Raw genomic sequence first — 18,639 nt, 5'->3', positions numbered from 1 at the left:
TACCAGGCAGCACATCCAGGAATGGGATATGAAAGAAGTGATTGGTTCAAACATCTGATAACAGTGAGAAAATAGCTTTTCTTAGGTTTGGACAACAATCTTTCAAGCTCATGTATCCTGGGCTTCTAGCTCCTGGGCCGTTCACGCTCTGCAGGTTCAGGTGGTCAAGAGCAGAGCAATTGCCATATTAGACTGGGATGCATCCCATCAGAATACAGAATCTAGAAGTTTGACAGAATCCTCGTGGACATGTCAAATCTTCTTTGATGTCTAAGAAAGCAAATATACATGCATTTTCATGATCATTGCATCAGTGTAAAGAGACCTGGTTAGGTTGCTGGTGAAGCTTGAAGCTGTTGACCGTCTTTACTGCAGTTCTGCGAGGGAACCCACACCCCTTCCCCGCACTTACTTAGGTGAATATCTGATTTTTTTTGCCATGCTGATAAGGGTGAGGTTGTTGTTCTAGCACCATGACATGAGGTTCTCAATCCCATTACTGGACTTAGTCTTGTTGTTTTGTTGGTGTGGCTTACAAGTGTTGTCATGGGCAAACTTAAAGGTAGTGTTGGTGTTGTACTTATAATAATAATAATAAGCATTTATTTTATATAGCGCCTTATCAGGTGCTCAAAGCGCTTTACATAAACAATCAAACATAAAAACAAACAGACAAACTATCCTAACGGAGAAGCGGCGAATAAACAACGCCAGAGTCCTCTCACGTCAGGGTCCGGCAGTAGAGAACAAAAAGCACAGGACACACAGATACAATTTTTACACAATTTTTTACACAAACAGCCATCACAGTGATTGCTCTAGGCACACCCTCACTGTGATGGAAGGCAAAGTCTTATCTCCTCCTGATTTCTTCTCCCGTGGTGCCACGAGGTGATCGAGGCTCCCAACTTTTTGAAGCCCCCACTGGGCGATGGAAAGTCCCAGGGCCGAGCCGAGCAGGCCGATGAAAGTCCTGAGCCCCCACTGGGCGATGGAAAGTCCCAGGGCCGAGCCGAGCAGGCCGATGAAAGTCCTGAGCCCCCACCGGGCGATGGTAAGTCCCAAGGCCGAGCCAAGCAGGCCGATGAAGGTCCTGAGCCCCCACCGGGCGATGGTAAGTCCCAGGGCCGAGCCGAGCAGGCCGATGAAGGTCCTGAGCCCCCACCGGCGATGGTAAGTCCCAGGGCCGAGCCGAGCAGGCCGATGAAGGTCCTGAGCCCCCACCGGGCGATGGAAAGTCCCAGGGCCGAGCCAAGCAGGCCGATGAGTCTTGAGCCCCCACCGGGCGATGGAAAGTGCTGCGGCCGAGCCACGCAGGGCGATGAAGGGCCTGCGAGCGGGTTGATCATACCTCGCACTTCGGGGCGGTTGAAGCTGCTACGGCTGGAGCTCCCGAAAGCCGGTCGCCAGCCAGGGACCTGCGAACTCCCGATGTTGCGGTCTGCAGGGCCCACGGCCGAAGCCTCCGAGATGGTAAGTCCAGGCCCTGCGACCGGAGTTTTCAAGGTCGATCCCAGCTGGAGGCCGCCGACTCCACGATGTTAGGCCGTAGCGCGAACGGAGTTACGACACGGTAAAGGTCGCATCTCCGTTGAGGAGGAGATTTGAAAAAAGGTTTCCCCCAACCACCCCCCACATACACAAGAGTTAAAAATAAAATAAAACGTACAATTAAACGATGACAGACAAAAAACAAAAAAAAGACAGAGAGACTGCCGGTGAGCCGCAGCTGCAGAACACAGCCACACATACTTACCCACACATTCATGGGTGTATAGGGAGTAGAGTAACTATTCATAATTCTGTCTTGCCCATGTTCCGTTTCTCTACCCAGTATTTGTTGTAGCTGTCAAAACGCTTGTCTGCATTTGCACATCTTTATCACTGATGTTTCGTAAGTCATTTGCCTCTCTCTAAATTTGTAGACTCATGGCGAAGTGGAACGTCGTATTGTGTCACAACTGCTCACTTTGATGGATGGTTTAAAGCAACGTGCTCATGTGATTGTTATGGCAGCGACAAATCGCCCAAACAGCATTGATCCTGCTCTTAGAAGGTTTGGTAAGTTGAAATTCTTTGTCAATGTGAATTAGAGACCTGTTCCATACGTGTAGTAGGATAATTTGCTTAACTGTTTAACTTGCAGGGCGATTTGATAGAGAGGTGGATATTGGTATTCCTGATGCCACGGGTCGATTGGAAATCCTGCAAATTCACACAAAGAATATGAAGTTGGCAGATGATGTAGATCTTGAGCAGGTTTGTAAATATTTAAAATAGGATATGCCATGAGGTGGGTATATGGGGCAACGGCCAGAGGTGGTAGTTGCGGCAGATACTATCACAGCTTTTAAGGCACTTGAGCAAAGAGGTGGTATCTGTGCTGTATTCATTGTCCCACACTTAAATATTGTAACTAGTGTGCTAAATAGTGCTGAGATTGTTACTATCTTGACTAGTCATAGAGTGATACAGCGTGGAAACAGGCCCTTTGGCCCAACTTGCCTGCACCAGCCAACATGTACCAGCTACACTAGTCCCACCTGCCTGTGTTTGGTCCATATCCCTCCAAACCTGTCCTATCCATATACCTGTCTAACTGTTTCTTAAATGGTGGTATAGTCCCAGCCTCAACTACCCCCTCTGGCAGCTTGTTCCATGCACCCACCACCCTTTGTGTGAAAAGGTTACCCCACAGATTCCTATTAAATCTTTTCCCCATCACCACAAACCTATGTCCTCTGGTCCTCAATTCACCTACTCTGGGCAAGAAACTCTATGCATCTACCCGATCTATTCCTCTCATGATTTTATGCACCTCAATAGATCACCCCTCATCCTCCTGAGCTGCAAGGCTATTCAACCTCTCCCCATAGCACAGACCTTCCAGTCCTGGCAACATCCTCGTAAATCTTCTCTGTACCCATTCCAGCTTGGAAACATCTTTCCTGTTAGATGGCGCCCAGACCTGAACGCAATACTCTAAATGTGGTCTCCACCAACGTCTTATACAACTGCAACATGACCTCACAATTTCTATACTCAATACTCTGACTGATGAGAGCCAATGTGCCAAAAGCCTTTATGACCACCTTATCTACCTTGGACTCTACCTTCAAGGAACCATGCACCTGCACTGAGATCTCTCTGCTCTACAACACTTCCCAGAGCCCTACCATTCACTGTGTAGGCCCTGCCCTTATTAAAAGTCCCAAAATGCAATTCCTCACATTTCTCTGTATTAAATTCTATCAACCATTCCTCAGCGCACCTGACCAATCGATCAAGATCCTGCTGCAATTTTCCACAACCATCTTCACTCTCTGTAAAACTACCCATCTTTTGTATCATCAGCAAACTTGCTAATCTTGCCATGTATGTTCTCATCCAGATCATTGACTATTTGAAATACATTTGTTGAATTACTGATTTCAAGTTAATCCGTTAAGTTTAATGTACAAGCGCACTTGTGACACAGATGTTGCATTTTTGTGAAATATTTCCAATGTTTAAAAAATAATTTTGCTTAGAAGCATAGAACAACCGAGTAAGAGCAGGCCACTGTAATCATAACAGTGGTCTAAATTCAAGACCTTGTTCATGTTTTTTTCACTAAATCCTACATCTGTTTCACCACAAACACTATAATTTCACTCCTTGTTTGCCTCTCCATATAAGAGTCTACTTGGTCAGTGAGTTGACAGCGAAAATGATTGGAGTTAAGGTCTTCCTTAACTTGTTTCAAACTTGATCATAATTTTGCACATCTCCATTGGATGTCCTCTTAATCTAATGAAAGTAAATCCAGTTAAAAGCCAATCATCATAGTACCGATAGTACTATCAAACCTTGAGCTTATTTCTTTTGGAACTAATATCATGTAGTTATTCAATGTTATTAAAATATTACTTTAGGCAACAGTTCTCATTACTTTGCTTTTAGGTAGCAAATGAAACTCATGGACATGTTGGTGCTGATTTGGCTGCCTTATGTTCTGAAGCTGCTCTTCAGGCTATTAGAAAAAAGATGGATGTTATAGATCTGGAAGATGAAACCATTGATGCTGAAGTTATGAATTCACTTGCAGTTACCATGGATGACTTCAGGGTAGGACTTTTTAATAAAAACATATTTAACATTTTGAAGTCTCTTGTATTTTAAATTAATTTAACATTTCTACAATTAAAATCATCTAATTTGCAGTGGGCTTTGAGCCAGAGCAATCCTTCAGCATTGCGTGAGACTGTGGTGGAAGTGCCTCAAGTTACGTGGGAAGACATTGGTGGATTGGATGACGTGAAGAGAGAACTTCAAGAACTTGTACAAGTAAGATACTAGGTTTTTAGATTTGCAAGTTGTATAGATGTGCATTAATTTGAATCAGAAATTGGACAATTTATACAATTCTGAAATCAAATGGTGCCAATTAAGTTATTTCTAATTTTATAAAACTCATAGTATCTTGCTTTAATAGTGATATTTAGTGAACTTTTTTTCATTTTTCTCCTCCGTGAAGATGTCTTGCACTACTATGATTTCAGTGGGAAACAATTGGCATATCTAATATCCGTATGGAAAATGCATGTTTTTAAAGAATCTGATTTTTGTGTTGCCCTGCATCTTCAAGTACACTCTGAAAAACAACTGATCCTGACCTTCAATTGTCTACTGTTTGCATTAATGACCTGGAGAAAGGAGCAAAATGTAAACTTTCCAAGTTTGCCATTCCAAAGTGAAATTCTATGTGATTCCTTAATGAGATACAGATAGATAAAATGATTGGGTGAAAACCTGGCAAATGGTATTTAATGTGGAGTTGTGTACATTAAATATTATTTAAATTAAATGATGTTCGGAGGGATCTGTGTGTTATAGTACATGAAAATGGCACACAAGGAGTACAGATGGTATAAAAGGCCACTGTGCCACCCTGTAACTATAACATGATTTTGTCCCAATTCCTGTACTCAATACCTTCACCAATGACAGCAGACATCTCGTACCATAATTATGTCGCCACTTTCACAAAATTATGTACCTGCCCCATCGGTCTTTCTGTTCTATAACTCTCCCTATTTACTGTGTTTGTCCTACCTGATTTGTCCCATCAAAATGCAACACCTTATTAACTTAACTGGATGAAACGCCATCTGCCATTCATTGGGCCAGTGGATTCAGATCCTGTTACAATCTTAACTGACTTCACTATCCACTAAATAAACAATTTCAGTCATCACAACCATGCCACCCACCTACATTCCCATCAAAATCGTTAATTTAAATAACAAACAGCAGGGGACTCTGCACTAATATCTGTGACACACCACTTGCTACAAGCCTCCAGTCTGGAAAAACAGCCCTCTGTGTTTGCCACCTTGTGTCCTGCCTTCAAGCTAATTTTGTTTCCAATTGGCTAGCTCGCCCTAGATCCTATGTGATCTAACCACTTAGTCACTAATGACCAAATAAGTTGGTGAACTGGAGCCGTCAATTTGCTGTGCATTTTTTGAATTTCCCCCTTACTTTCTCAGACCTGCCATCTTCATTTGTTTAAAGACCAATCTACTGTCCAGTTATTGAATTTACCATTTACTCTGATCTGTGTTCTGTTTCAATGTAACCCATACCAATGGATCGCTGTTACCTGCATTGCCATCAGTGTCCCATATTGTTTGAGTTAATTATTGAGTGAAAAATTGGTGATTTAATTGAACTTGCATATTAAACAATGTCTTTAACAGCACTGTCAGCTTCCTATTTTTCCCAGGTTAGACTATGATTTTGTGTTAAGCATACATGTTGATTTTGTTTTTAACAGTATCCTGTGGAACATCCAGACAAATTTTTGAAGTTTGGCATGACCCCTTCAAAAGGTGTACTGTTCTATGGACCACCTGGTTGTGGTAAAACTTTGTTGGCAAAAGCTATTGCAAATGAATGCCAGGCCAACTTTATCTCGATCAAAGGACCAGAGCTGCTTACCATGTGGTTCGGTGAATCAGAGGCTAATGTCCGAGAAATCTTTGATAAGGTATTATTGAATCATTGTATTATTGAATATAATTGCAGCTTACCTTTATGTGGATTTACCTTGTCCTGTCTTGACTAGATTTTTAAAATGTTTTTGTGCTTTTTCAGTGTTTCAGCTTTGTGCAAGATCATTGCTGATTAGACTGTTTGCTGAGCCAAAGGCATTTGCACTTGTTTGTGATACTTGTTTAGCTGGTATTAATGAATCTCAAGTTCTCAAGCAACTGGCAAAAATTTCTCGGAAATTTGCATTGATGCTGTTTACCCTTGTAAAAAAAGAATAGAATTGCAGCCTAAACATTGTCATTTTAGAGACTAAAGAGATATGATGCAAATAATTCAGCAATTTGTCAAGTTAACGTGTGATGTGCGGTCATTTTTTCAACATTTCTCATGCAACCAACATATTCATGCATGGGTGCCAAGTGGCTGTTAGTATTATTGTAATTTAATTTTGGACTGATTTTGCTGGTTTAGACTTTGATATAGTAATATTATTTGAAAGGGAAAAGATCTAAAGTAACACCAATACCATTATCTTTAATATGCATTTTAATAAATCTGCCAATTGTCTTTTTAGATTTAGATTTAGAGATACAGCGCGGAAACAGGCCCTTCGTTCGGCCCACCGGGACCGCGCCGCCCAGCGATCCCCGCACGTTAACACTATCCTACACACACTAGGGACAATTTTTTTAAAACATTTGCCCAACCAATTAACCTACATACGTGTACGTCTTTGGAGTGTGGGAGGAAACCGAAGATCTCGGAGAAAACCCACGCAGGTCACGGGGAGAACGTACAAACTCCGTACAGACGGCGCCCATAGTCAGGATCGAACCTGAGTCTCCAGTTCCCTGCTAAATAATAAGTTGCAAAAGCAGGTCTTAACTAAATAGTAGATAATGCTAAGGAAAAAAAGAGTGCATTCCCATATCAATGAAATAATCTCAGCCCTCGTTTATCAATATTTTTCTGAATTTGTTAAAACATCACAAATTGTAGGGCACAAAGGGGTAAGCATTTTACTTGGAAAACATTCTTTGTCTCTACTTCTGAAATGTATTTAAATTTTTAAATATTAATTAATGTATTTTTCTTTTTAACTTTAGTGCTTTTTATGAATCGCCTTATTCCCCCAAAACATGCCTTGTAGAAATGAGCACACGTTAACAACATTTTGTATCACTTTTCAGGCTCGTCAGGCTGCTCCTTGTGTGTTGTTCTTTGATGAGCTTGATTCCATTGCGAAAGCTCGAGGTGGGAATGTAGGTGATGGTGGTGGTGCTGCTGACCGTGTCATCAACCAGATCCTGACAGAAATGGATGGCATGTCCACCAAAAAGAATGTGTTTATCATCGGTGCTACCAACCGCCCTGATATCATTGATCCAGCAATTTTGCGCCCTGGTCGCCTTGATCAACTGATTTACATCCCACTTCCTGATGAAAAATCTCGTGGGGCTATTCTGAAAGCTAACTTGAGGAAGTCTCCTATTGCTAAGGCGAGTATGACTAAGTTTTAGTATTTGAAATGTTATTTAAATGCTCAGGATCACCACGATCTGTTATAAAGACAAAAATATATGGAGGTGGTCAGGCGACATCTGGCAAGAGAAACAGGTTTGCTGTTTTGTGTCAAAGGCCCTTCATCAAAGCAGGAAAAGGGAAAATTAGTTTTCTTTTGTTGCATAGAGGATGAAAAAGCCAAGAGAATAGTTTTGATACTGTGTGCTCAAAATTGCTGTGGAGATACCTTGCTTACAATCTGGTTGATAGGTTCATGAAGGACACCAAGAAGATTTGATGAAAATGCAGAACCTGGGCATTTCTACCATTCTCTTAATTTTAATTTTGGTTTCATTTCTCTGTAACACCCATACTCGAGTTTCACAACATTTACTTTTGCTCTCCTGCTTCCACTTCAATCTATCACCAACAGCTGATCACTGCAACACCATTGTCTTTCTCCTCTCAGAGATACCCTTTTGTACTGTGCATCCACACCATCGCCCCCAAAGTCTCTCTGCGAATTAAACCTAATGTTTTCTCACTTTTCCGCTTTGCATGAAGGAGCTTCAACTTGAAACATTACCTCTAGCATCTCAGGTTTTATTTCAAAGTTTTCAAATATTTTCTTTTGATTTGGGTGAAATTGTAGGATAACTTTCAACAACAAAAATGGTTTGTTATGTCTTTTGCTTGAAGTAGTGCAGCGATGAACAGCTATTGCTGGGAACGTGATAAAGATGTCCTTTGAAGTATGTTTTGCTATAACAACTGATTTGAAGCATGATTGATCTTAAAGTTGTAATCTGGTATACAAAATGGCTTTTTATGTTGCAGTATATTTTAACTTTATGCTCCCTTTAATAATCCTCCTCCAATTATCAATAGACAATAGGTGCAGGAGTAGGCCATTCGACCCTTTGAGCCAGCACCACCATTCAATGTGATCATGGCTGATCATTCTCAATCAGTACCCCATTCCTGCCTTCTCCCCATACCCCCTGACTCCGCTATCCTTAAGAGCTCTATCTAGCTCTCTCTTGAAAGCATTCAGAGAATTGGCCTCCACTGCTTTCTGAGGCAGAGAATTCCACAGATTTACAACTCTCTGACTGAAAATGTTTTTCCACATCTCCGTTCTAAATGGCCTACCCCTTATTCTTAAACTGTGGCCCCTGGTTCTGGACTCCCCCAACATTGGGAACATGTTTCCTGCCTCTAACGTGTCCAACCCCTTAATAATCTTATATGTTTCAACAAAAATGTAAAAATTGTCCTTAGTGGGTGTAGGATAGTGTTAATGTACGGGGATCGCTGGGCGGCACGGACTTGGTGGGCCGAAAAGGCCTGTTTCCGGCTGTATATATATGATATGATATGATAGTCGCTCCAGTCTTTCAACATACGACAGTCCCGCCATTCCGGGAATTAACCTAGTGAATAAACCTAGTGAACCTCTGAAAGTTTTATCACTTTAAACCCCTACTTCCCTTTCCCTTGCTCGCTGCTTGAGCATCCTCCGAAATGCATTGGCACTATTCATTGTCTATAGTCGCGATTCCCATGTTCCAACTCTGTAGAAAAACCTTTCTGTATTGCCCTTTTTCTTTTCTTGATGACTGTCTTAAATTAATATCCTTTAATATTGCTCCTCAAATCAAGTTGAAACGTTGAGATCATTCAGATTTTTCCTTTCTGTGCATCATATGACCTCCTTATTACTAAAAATGATACCACATATTTTAATTTCAATACTTTTTTGGAGGAATAATATTTTAAATTATTTTTTGATGTACTTTATTATACTAATCAATAGTCCTACTTATTTTGCATAATTTGTCAGAATTCATCTGCATATTGCCATTTTTTTAGTCATGCACATGGAAACGTGCTCTCCAGCTCAACTTGTCTATGCCAACCAAGATGCCTGTCTGAGCTAGTTGGATTTGCCTGCGCTTGACCCATATCTCTCAATCTTTCTTATCCAAATGTATCTGTCTGTTAAATTTAGAAATAAAGGAATTGCCTATTCCTTATTAGCACACCTTGTTTTGGGTTGTTATGAGTATTTGTAGAAGTAGCTTTGGTGAGTAACTGAGATGCCTTTTTATTTTGTGCAGTAGTGTCATTGAATCATAGTAAGATACAGCTTGAATATAGCCCTGAGGCTCAACAAATCCATGTCGACTTTCAAGCGCCTATTCATCCTCCCCTAATAATTTTATTTTCCCCGCATTGTTGAATATGCCCATTAGATTCTACCATTCACTGATAAACTGGGACAATTTCCAGTGGCCAGTTATACTGCCAAATCACACGGCTTTGAGTTGTGGGAGAAATCTGAAGCCATGTAGATTTCACACAGCACCAATGTCAGAATTAAAACTTGTGTCATTGGAAGTGTAGGTCTGCAGTTATGCTAGCTGTGCCATCAAATGGGGGTGGGACAAATAATGTTTGGGATGAATGGGTGCCATTCAAAGAATGTAGAACAATATAGCACGTGAAAAGTCCCTTTGGCCCAAACACGATGGCAAGTGAATCTCCTTTGTATGCACACGATAAGTCACTATTTGCTTTGCATAATGCCCTGTTTTTTTAAGTGTTGCTGGAGTTGGATTCATCCCAGCATGTAGAGAATATTCCAAAGCACTCTTGTCTTGTACTTTGTTGAATTTGGAAAGATTTACTTATTGCATCACACGATTGGTCCATAATATCCATTCTAGCTCTCAGCTGTTCTCTATTTCATTCCTGTACTCCTTCTTGTTTGTGATCTGGCTCATTGCAGTGATATAGATGGAGTTTGAGCAGAATTTGGCCACACGGTTGTGGGTATATAGAGAATATAGGTGGGGTCTGAAAACTCATCCTTGCGAGGCACAGGTGTTGAGAATTATTGCGAAGTTGTGAGTAGATTTGAACATCACACAATCTTTATGATCTGATGGAGGTCAGTGAAGGATGGTTAGACATAAGGCAAAATGCTGAACTCCTAAAGCAATATTCTGCGACAAAGATAATCTCCCCAATTAATCTTACTTAATGGAAGGATGACCAGCCAGTGCTATCTATTGACTTCTACTTTACCAGGGCTTTTGAATGCTTACACTTAGTTAAGAGAAGTATCTCAAAGGGGCATGGAGCCGTGATCTCGGAAGAACCCACGCTGTGCATCACTGAGCAAGTTAATTTTAAGACCTGCATGTTAGCACTATTGATAGTGCCTCCCAATACTTTTCTGATTGAAAATTGAAGGATGGGGTGGTTAAGCTAAAGCAAATAGCTTTTTGATTCTGCAATCTTTATTATTCTTGAGTGATTTTAATGCTCTTGTATTATTAATGGCCAGTTTGCACACAATAAACATCTACATCAAAGTTGGCCTAACTCCTGAATTTTTAAGGAATCCACTTAACATTGTATACTTACTTCATTACAATTTTGTTCAAACTATATTTTTTTGTAGGAAGTTGACTTGGAATATTTGGCTAAGACCACCAATGGATTTTCAGGAGCGGACTTGACTGAAATTTGTCAACGAGCTTGTAAGCTTGCAATCAGAGAATCTATTGAAAGTGAGATCAGACGTGAACGCGAAAGGCAGGGTAACCCTTCAGCAATGGTGGGTTTATTTGTAAACTACTAATTAAATACTTAATTACATTTATTTTAATTGTAAACGAGCTATTTGAGGTTTGAAAATAACCTGTGCTGCTATTGGAATTGTTCTAAATGTAGGAGGTCGAAGAAGATGATCCAGTTCCTGAAATACGCAAGGATCATTTTGAGGAAGCTATGCGTTATGCACGTCGATCTGTCAGTGACAATGACATTCGCAAATATGAGATGTTTGCACAAACACTGCAGCAGAGTCGTGGTTTTGGCAGCTTCAGGCAAGTTTTTTAAAACTTAATACGTGTTACTGATTTTTCCAGATTTCTAGCATGTTCACATTCAGCAGTTCACTGCTTTTTGTGTTTTTTTGTAAAATGTTTGTATGTGATAGCTGTTAAATATTGGCTGAGTGAGTGGATTTCAATGTCTGAGCAACAGTGGGAGATTTCAAAAGGTAGCCGTTGGACCAGCTGAATGAGTGGTCAATAAATTGGATAATTGAGCAGCCAATTAAAAGTAGGAAAGATGTATTGGAAGTGGCTGTGTTTGGAGAGTTGCTGTGTGGAGGTGAAATGCTATGTGGAGGGTCAGGGTCAGTCTTCGGCAAGAAAGCTGAGCAGAGGGTGACAGGAGGTCAAAGTATGGTGTGCTATTTCTTGTGTGTGATCATTGTGCTTTTTTCCCCTCTTGGAATTAGTGCTGGAGAAATGGCAGGTACAATGGCCCTCCAATAATCAACAAGAATTAGAAGAACAAAGAAGATGGCAGGAGATTGCAGGCAGCTGCAAGACTAATAGGGCTATCAAAGTAGGGAACTTTCCCAATATAGTCTGGGACTGCCATAGGTTCACTAGGTTAATTCCCGGAATGGCGGGACTGTCGTATGTTGAAAGGCTGGAGCGATTGGGCTTGTGTACACTGGAATTTAGAAGGATGAGGGGGGATCTTATTGAAACGTATAAGATAATTAGGGGATTGGACACATTAGAGGCAGGAAACATGTTCCCAATGTTGGGGGAGTCCAGAACAAGGGGCCACAGTTTAAGAATAAGGGGTAGGCCATTTAGAACGGAGATGAGGAAGAACTTTTTCAGTCAGAGTGGTGAAGGTGTGGAATTCTCTGCCTCAGAAGGCAGTGGAGGCCAGTTCGTTGGATGCTTTCAAGAGAGAGCTGGATAGAGCTCTTAAGGATAGCGGAGTGAGGGGGTATGGGGAGAAGGCAGGAACGGGGTACTAATTGAGAGTGATCAGCCATGATCGCATTGAATGGCGGTGCTGGCTCGAAGGGCTGAATGGCCTACTCCTGCACCTATTGTCTATTGTCTATAGTGCCAAAGGTTTAGATGGGGTTGAATTTGTCAAATGTGTTCAGGAAAGTTGCCTCAGTGATATGGAGGGGGCCCTACCAGGGAGAGGGCAAAGCTTGATCTGCTATTAGGAAATTGGGAAGGACAAGTTCTGAAGTGTCAGTGTGTGAGACATTTGGGACCACATTTAGAGGGACATGGGCTAAGCACGGGCAGGTGGGACTAGCGTAGATGCTATATCTTGGTGTGGACAGGATGTGCCAAAGGGCCTGTTTTTTAACATTTGTTTTTGAACAAGAACTTGTAATATCCCAATTTTGATAGTTATAATTGTTTTGTGTATTCAAAGGTTTCAAACAGACTTGTTTTGATCAGTTTGCAAGTGAGATATGTAATTTTCATTGCTTATGAACATCTTTATACTCTTGATCTGTGATTTCAGGCTTGAATTATGAGATTTGTTTTACCATACAGTGTTAAAATTACCATTATCTCCTTCTACTTGCAGATTCCCATCAAGTAGCCAACCTGGAGCAGGACCAAGTCAAGGAACCGGAGGTGGAAGTGGTGGAAACATGTTTAGTGAAGACAATGATGATGATCTGTATGGTTAAACATACATTGTGGACCAAATTTGATCAGGCCAAGGTGTACAATTTCCATTTCTTGGACTGTTGCTTTTTTTCCTTCCCACCATTCCTCCCCCCCTCTCGTCCAGTCGGAGAAGCGTGTGCATCTTGTCAGTAATCTGGTTCACAGGGCTTCTAATGAACCTATTGATATTGGATGTGAAGTTAACTGTTAAATCACTGCAGAGTAGTATATGACTGCCTCTGGGAAACCTCTGTTCTAATTGATACGGCAGATTGAGCAGCTTTTGCAGTGGGTATAACTAGCCTGAAAAATTACAAAATGCTTATGAAACTTCATTTTTTTTATTTCAGTTGGTGACATATGATAAATGTATGCATTTGAAAAATGACATTTGAAATGTTAAGGAACTTAATATGAACTGATAATAAAATCTGAATTGTTGCACCTCCAATAATGAATTGTCATTTGCTTGAGTTTTAAGCTGAAGTTACCGGTCAGGCCACTTAATTGGTTTACAAAAGCCATTTGTATAGACTGTCATGTGGAGAGGCCCGGCGACCAATAAAAGGAAGGGAAGGTACATAACTGTGGGAGATGCTTTATATCTTGCAATATAGAGCACCTGATGTTGTGGTACATCGTGGCGGCGCCTAACGGCAGCGGCTGACTAGCAGTCTGTCCGTCTTTTTTTCCCCTTTTTTTGTTGTGTGTCGGTGTTGGGATGGTTTTTATATATATTTTTTTCGGTTGTGTATGTGTGGGAGGGGGTGGTGGTGTGGGTGGGAGGGGGGGGGGGGACTTTTCTCTTCCTCACGGCGCGGGGTGCGGCTCGGCTGCGGGGCCTAACATCGCCCGCTGCGGCTCGGCCGCTGGACTTTACATCCCGGTGCGGCTTGGCCGCTGGACTTTACATCCCGGTGCGGCTTGGCCGCTGGACTTAACAGTGCCCGGTGCAGCTCGGCTGCGGGGCTTAACAGTGCCCGGTGCAGCTCGGCTGCGGGGCTTAACATCGCCCGGTGCAGCTCGGCTGCGGGGCTTAACATCGCCCGGTGCAGCTCGACTGCGGGGCTTTTCATCGCTGGTGCGGCTCGGCTGCGGGACTTTTCACCGCTGGTGCGGCTCGACCACGGGACTTAGCTGCGCAAGGCTTGGTCGCGGGCCTTTCATCGCCCGGTTCGGCCGCGAGACGTTTCAGCGCCCGGTGCGGGGACTGTGCGGGTCGGTCGGGGACGAGCTGTCTGTCCGTGGGCGTGGGGAAGAGAGTGGAAGTTTTGTTGCCTCCATCACAGTGAGGGGGTGTTTGGAGTCACTGTGATGGACGTTTGTGTTGGGGTTATGTGTCTTGTGTTCTTTTTTTTTTTTCTATGACTGCTATGTAGTTTCGTTCGGTACTTCGGTACCGAACGACAAATAAAGCTCTGTTATGTTATGTTATGAAATGTTGATGAGAGAGTTGCTTATCAGCCATTTTAAGAGCAAAGCAAGCTTTTTTGAAAATTTCCCAGGAGAATTGAGAAAATAACTATTTGCAAGTCAAAGAAGGCTTTTGTCAAGTGAATAGAGGGACATTTAAAAAGCAGATGTTTGGCTTAATGAGGCCCAGCTGCCAATAAAAGGAAGGTAAATATTCTATGATTTCTCCGGTCCCCCAAGCAGTGGATGCCTTGGCTGACCCAAGTCGATCTGACTAGCGAAGCCTGCGGCTTCCATATATCCCCTGAAGCCTTGACCTTGTGTAGCCGCAGGTGACCAGGCTCTGATGCGGAAGAACCACTGGACCGCTCCATCGGAGTGCGGGCACCGCTGCCTGGGAGCCGTCAACCCAACTGGGGTTGACATTGAGGAGGTAACGATCTGATTCAATCTCCAGGCCTGACCGAGTGTGGACTTCGATCTGACTGAGCACCTGATGTTGTGGTCTGAACTGCTGGAGGCCCAACCTACCGGGACACATGGTGTTGCTACTCAAATCCCAGACCACCTGAGTGCAACCACTTACCTGATGGAGAGGCCAACTCTACGCTACAGCTCCTGGACCATCGGTTCTCTGAGGTAATAAGACTTCAGAGGAAACGTGGGAAACAAGCCTGACTGCAGGTGAGACCTAAACAACCAGGTTTCAAATCCCCCTTGTAAATGTACAAGCTATTGAGAACAAGTTGGATAAAAGTAAAACTAGACTTGCCTACCTTAAAGAACTGAAGGACTGCAGCATTGTCTGTTTTACAGAGATAAGTCTCACCCCTATGTCACCTGACTGACATTCAACCTGAGGGCTTCTCAATACACCAGATGGGACTATGCGGCATCCTTAGGCAAGGCTAAGGGTAGAGAGGTCTGCTTTCTAATTAACTAGATAAGGAGTAGGTTTTACACTTGCAACATTCCTTACTTTGTGATCTTCTTAATCTCATCTCACATTATTCCCTTTATCACGTATTTGTACGCTGGATGGCTAATTTGTAATCATGTATTGTTCCACTGACTGGTTAGCATGCAACAAGGGCAGCATGGTGATGCAGCAGTAGAGTTGCTGCCTTATGGCGCCAGAGACTCGGGTTCGATTCTGGCGACGGGTGCTTGCCTGTACGGAGTTTGTACGTTCTCCCCGTGACCTGCATGGGTTTTCTCTGAGAACTTTGGTTTCCTCCCACACTCCAAAGACATACAGGTTTGTACGTTAATCGACTTTGTATAAACATAAAATATCCCTAGTGTAGGATGGTGTTAATGTGCGGCGATTGCTGGTCGGTGTGGACTTGGTGGGCCGAAGGGCCTGTTTCCGCGCTATATCTCTAAACTAATCTAAAAGCTCTTCACTGTACCTCTGTACACGTGACAATAAACTAAACATAAACTCCACTCTATATGGCACTTGTACATGGTGGTTCTGGTGAGCTTCTGCTCTCCAGAGCTGGAATATCTTGGTGAAATGTCGACCACACTACCTGCTGTGGGAATTCACTTCCATTACCCTGACAGCAACCTACATCCCACCCCAGGCTGATAATAAGCTTGCACTTGAGGAACGGCACGTTGTCACCAATGGCTTTGAAACGAAATACCCTGCAGCTTTGTTTTTAAATAGGGACTTCAATCAGGTCAATCTCAAGAGCATGCTACCAAAATGCTATGAGCATGTTCCCTGCCCAACCAGAGCCCCAATAACCCTCGCGCTGCTTCGAAACCATCGAAAGCGCATACCACTCCATTCCTAAATCGTAAATCTGATCACCGGAGTGTTCTCCTACACGCTGCGTATAAGCCGAACTGAAGAGGGAGGATCTGGTGCAGAAAGTCATGCTGTGCTGCTCTGAGAAGACAGATGACCCCTCTGAAGAAGCGTCTTGACCCGAAACGTCACCCATTCCTTCTCTCCATAGATGCTGCCTGTCCCGCTGAGTTACTCCATCATTTTGTGTCTACCCCTCTTCATGACTGTTTTGAGTCGGTGGACGGGTCCTTTTTGATGAATCTGCGGCTAACCTAGATGAATTTGCCTCTGCTGTCACAGACTGTATCAGCAAATGTGTAGCAACGAAGATGATGCATGTGTTCCCCAACCAGATACAATGGATGCACTGTAAGATCCATTCCCTTGTGAAGTCCAAGTTGGATCTAAAAGAAACATGTAAAATTCTTAAGGGATTGGACAGGCTAGATGCAGGAAAAATGTTCCTGATGTTGGGGGGAGTCCAGAACCAGGGGTCACAGTTCAAGAATAAGGGATGGACCATTTAGGACTGAGATGAGGAAAAACATTTTCACCCTGAGAGTTGCGAATCTGTGGAAGTCTCTGCCGCAGAAGGCAATGGAGGCCAATTCACTGGATGTTTTCAATAGAGAGATACAGCTCTTGGGGCTAACGGAATCAAGGGATATGGGGAGAAAGCAGGAACGGGGTACTGATTTTGGATGATCAGCCATGATCATATTGAATGGTGCTGGCTCGAAGGTCCGAATGGCCTACTCCTGCACCTGTTTTCTATGTTTCTAAGTCGCACGTTCCTGAGTGGTACAGGGATTCTTATTTACAACTTTCACAGAGCCATTAAATGTGCCAGGAGGGAATTCCGTACTAAGCTGGAGCCGCAAGGCATTGACATGAATACCTGTGGTTTGTGGCATGACTTGCAGGCTACAAAATGAAGATGGGCAGTATCGCTGGCAACATTTGGTCCCTCCCTGATAATCTCAAAACATTCGCCTGCTTTGAACAGAAGATCAGTGGTGGAATGCCACCTGCTCTGCCAGTCTCAGGTGTGACTGTACAGCTAAATTCAAAACTAATTCTATAAACAAGTTTGCAGACAACACCACTGAGCCAAATTATGAACAATGACAGGACAGAATATAGGAAGGCGAGGGAGAACTTGGGGATATGGGGTCAGAGCAATAACCTCTCCCTCAATGTCAGCAAGACGATGGAGTTAATTATTGACTTCAGGAAGCATGGTGGAGTATGCTTCATGACTCCACCATGCGAGGATGTGCACGTGAACCTCGAGTGTCACACCTAGAATGACTATTGGGGTCCCTGGATGGAGGTATGCGAGAGGTCTATGGACACGTGTACCACTCCTGCATTTGCAGGTCAAATTACAGTACCTTGGGAGGGGGTGGTTTGGGTGGGAAGGGATGAGTGAACCAAGGAGTTGCAGAGTGAGCGGTCTCTGCAGAAGCCGGAAAGAGGTGGGTTGGGGAGATGTGACTGATGATGGGATCATGTTGGAGGTGACGGAAACGTTGGAGAATAATGTGTTGGATGTGGAGGCTGGTGGGATGAAAGGTGAGGACCAGGGAACTCTATTCTTGTTTCATCTGGGGGAGGGGGTGCGAGAGCAAATCTATGGATAGAGAAGATGCGGTGAGGGATCCATCTATTACAGCAGACGGGAAATAACCCCCCCCCTCACCTGTATCCACCTATTACATGCTCTTTACTTCCCCTTCTCTTTTTCTCACTCCCCAACCACCACCACAAGTCAAGTCTGAAGAAGGGTTCCGACTAGAAATGTCACCTATCCACCTTCTCCCGAGATTCTGCCTGACCGACTGGTCTTTTTAAGAAAAATGTGCTTCTACAAGCCAAATGCATATGTCATGATTTTAGGCATGTCTTTAATTGTTTGCAGCCTGTATGCCCAAAACAATGTGTTTAACTTAACCAACAAAAACGCAGGTAGAGCTGGGGCAGGAGATGGTGACGACGATGGCTCAATGCCTCCCTTAGAAGATTGTGGAGATTCAGTACGTCGACTAATACTCTTTTGAATTTTCACAGGTGCACGGAAGAGAGTAAACTGACTTTTTACTGCAGCAAAAAAGCAATGATCCAGTGAAACACTAATTGCAACTAAACAGTTCCGCTGTCATCCTATTTTGTCATAAGGATTCAATTCCACTCCAGTTTTCTATCTGAATTATGTTCTCCTGTCATTTTCTGGCTACATTAGTTGAAGTCACTTCAGACACCCTTTTGTCTTCTCATCTATTCCACTATCCAGGGACCCAACACCACTTCCAGGTGAAACAACAAATTGCTTGTACTTCTACTGTGTAGTACTTTATTTGGTGCTCA

At 43.1% G+C, this 18,639-nt stretch overlaps 1 protein-coding gene across 1 annotated transcript in view; it reads left to right on the top strand.

The window, feature by feature from the left end:
- The window catches only part of vcp (valosin containing protein), a 46,156-nt gene extending 32,650 nt beyond the window's left edge, over positions 1–13,506 (top strand). Inside the window, exons 9-17 of the mRNA XM_078396284.1 lie at positions 1,926–2,061; positions 2,147–2,259; positions 3,943–4,107; positions 4,204–4,326; positions 5,819–6,031; positions 7,227–7,535; positions 11,009–11,164; positions 11,281–11,429; positions 12,967–13,506. Coding sequence (XP_078252410.1) covers positions 1,926–2,061; positions 2,147–2,259; positions 3,943–4,107; positions 4,204–4,326; positions 5,819–6,031; positions 7,227–7,535; positions 11,009–11,164; positions 11,281–11,429; positions 12,967–13,078 — 1,476 coding nt within the window. The 3' untranslated portion in view covers positions 13,079–13,506. The remainder of the gene's footprint in view (positions 1–1,925; positions 2,062–2,146; positions 2,260–3,942; positions 4,108–4,203; positions 4,327–5,818; positions 6,032–7,226; positions 7,536–11,008; positions 11,165–11,280; positions 11,430–12,966) is intronic.
- The last annotated feature ends 5,133 nt before the right edge of the window (positions 13,507–18,639 follow it).

This window comes from Rhinoraja longicauda, chromosome 1 (assembly GCF_053455715.1).
Source record: "Rhinoraja longicauda isolate Sanriku21f chromosome 1, sRhiLon1.1, whole genome shotgun sequence".
In the NCBI taxonomy this organism is placed as follows: domain Eukaryota; kingdom Metazoa; phylum Chordata; class Chondrichthyes; order Rajiformes; family Arhynchobatidae; genus Rhinoraja; species Rhinoraja longicauda.
The sequence above is the reverse complement of the archived record's forward strand: the minus strand, read 5'-3'. Positions and strand labels throughout refer to the sequence as shown.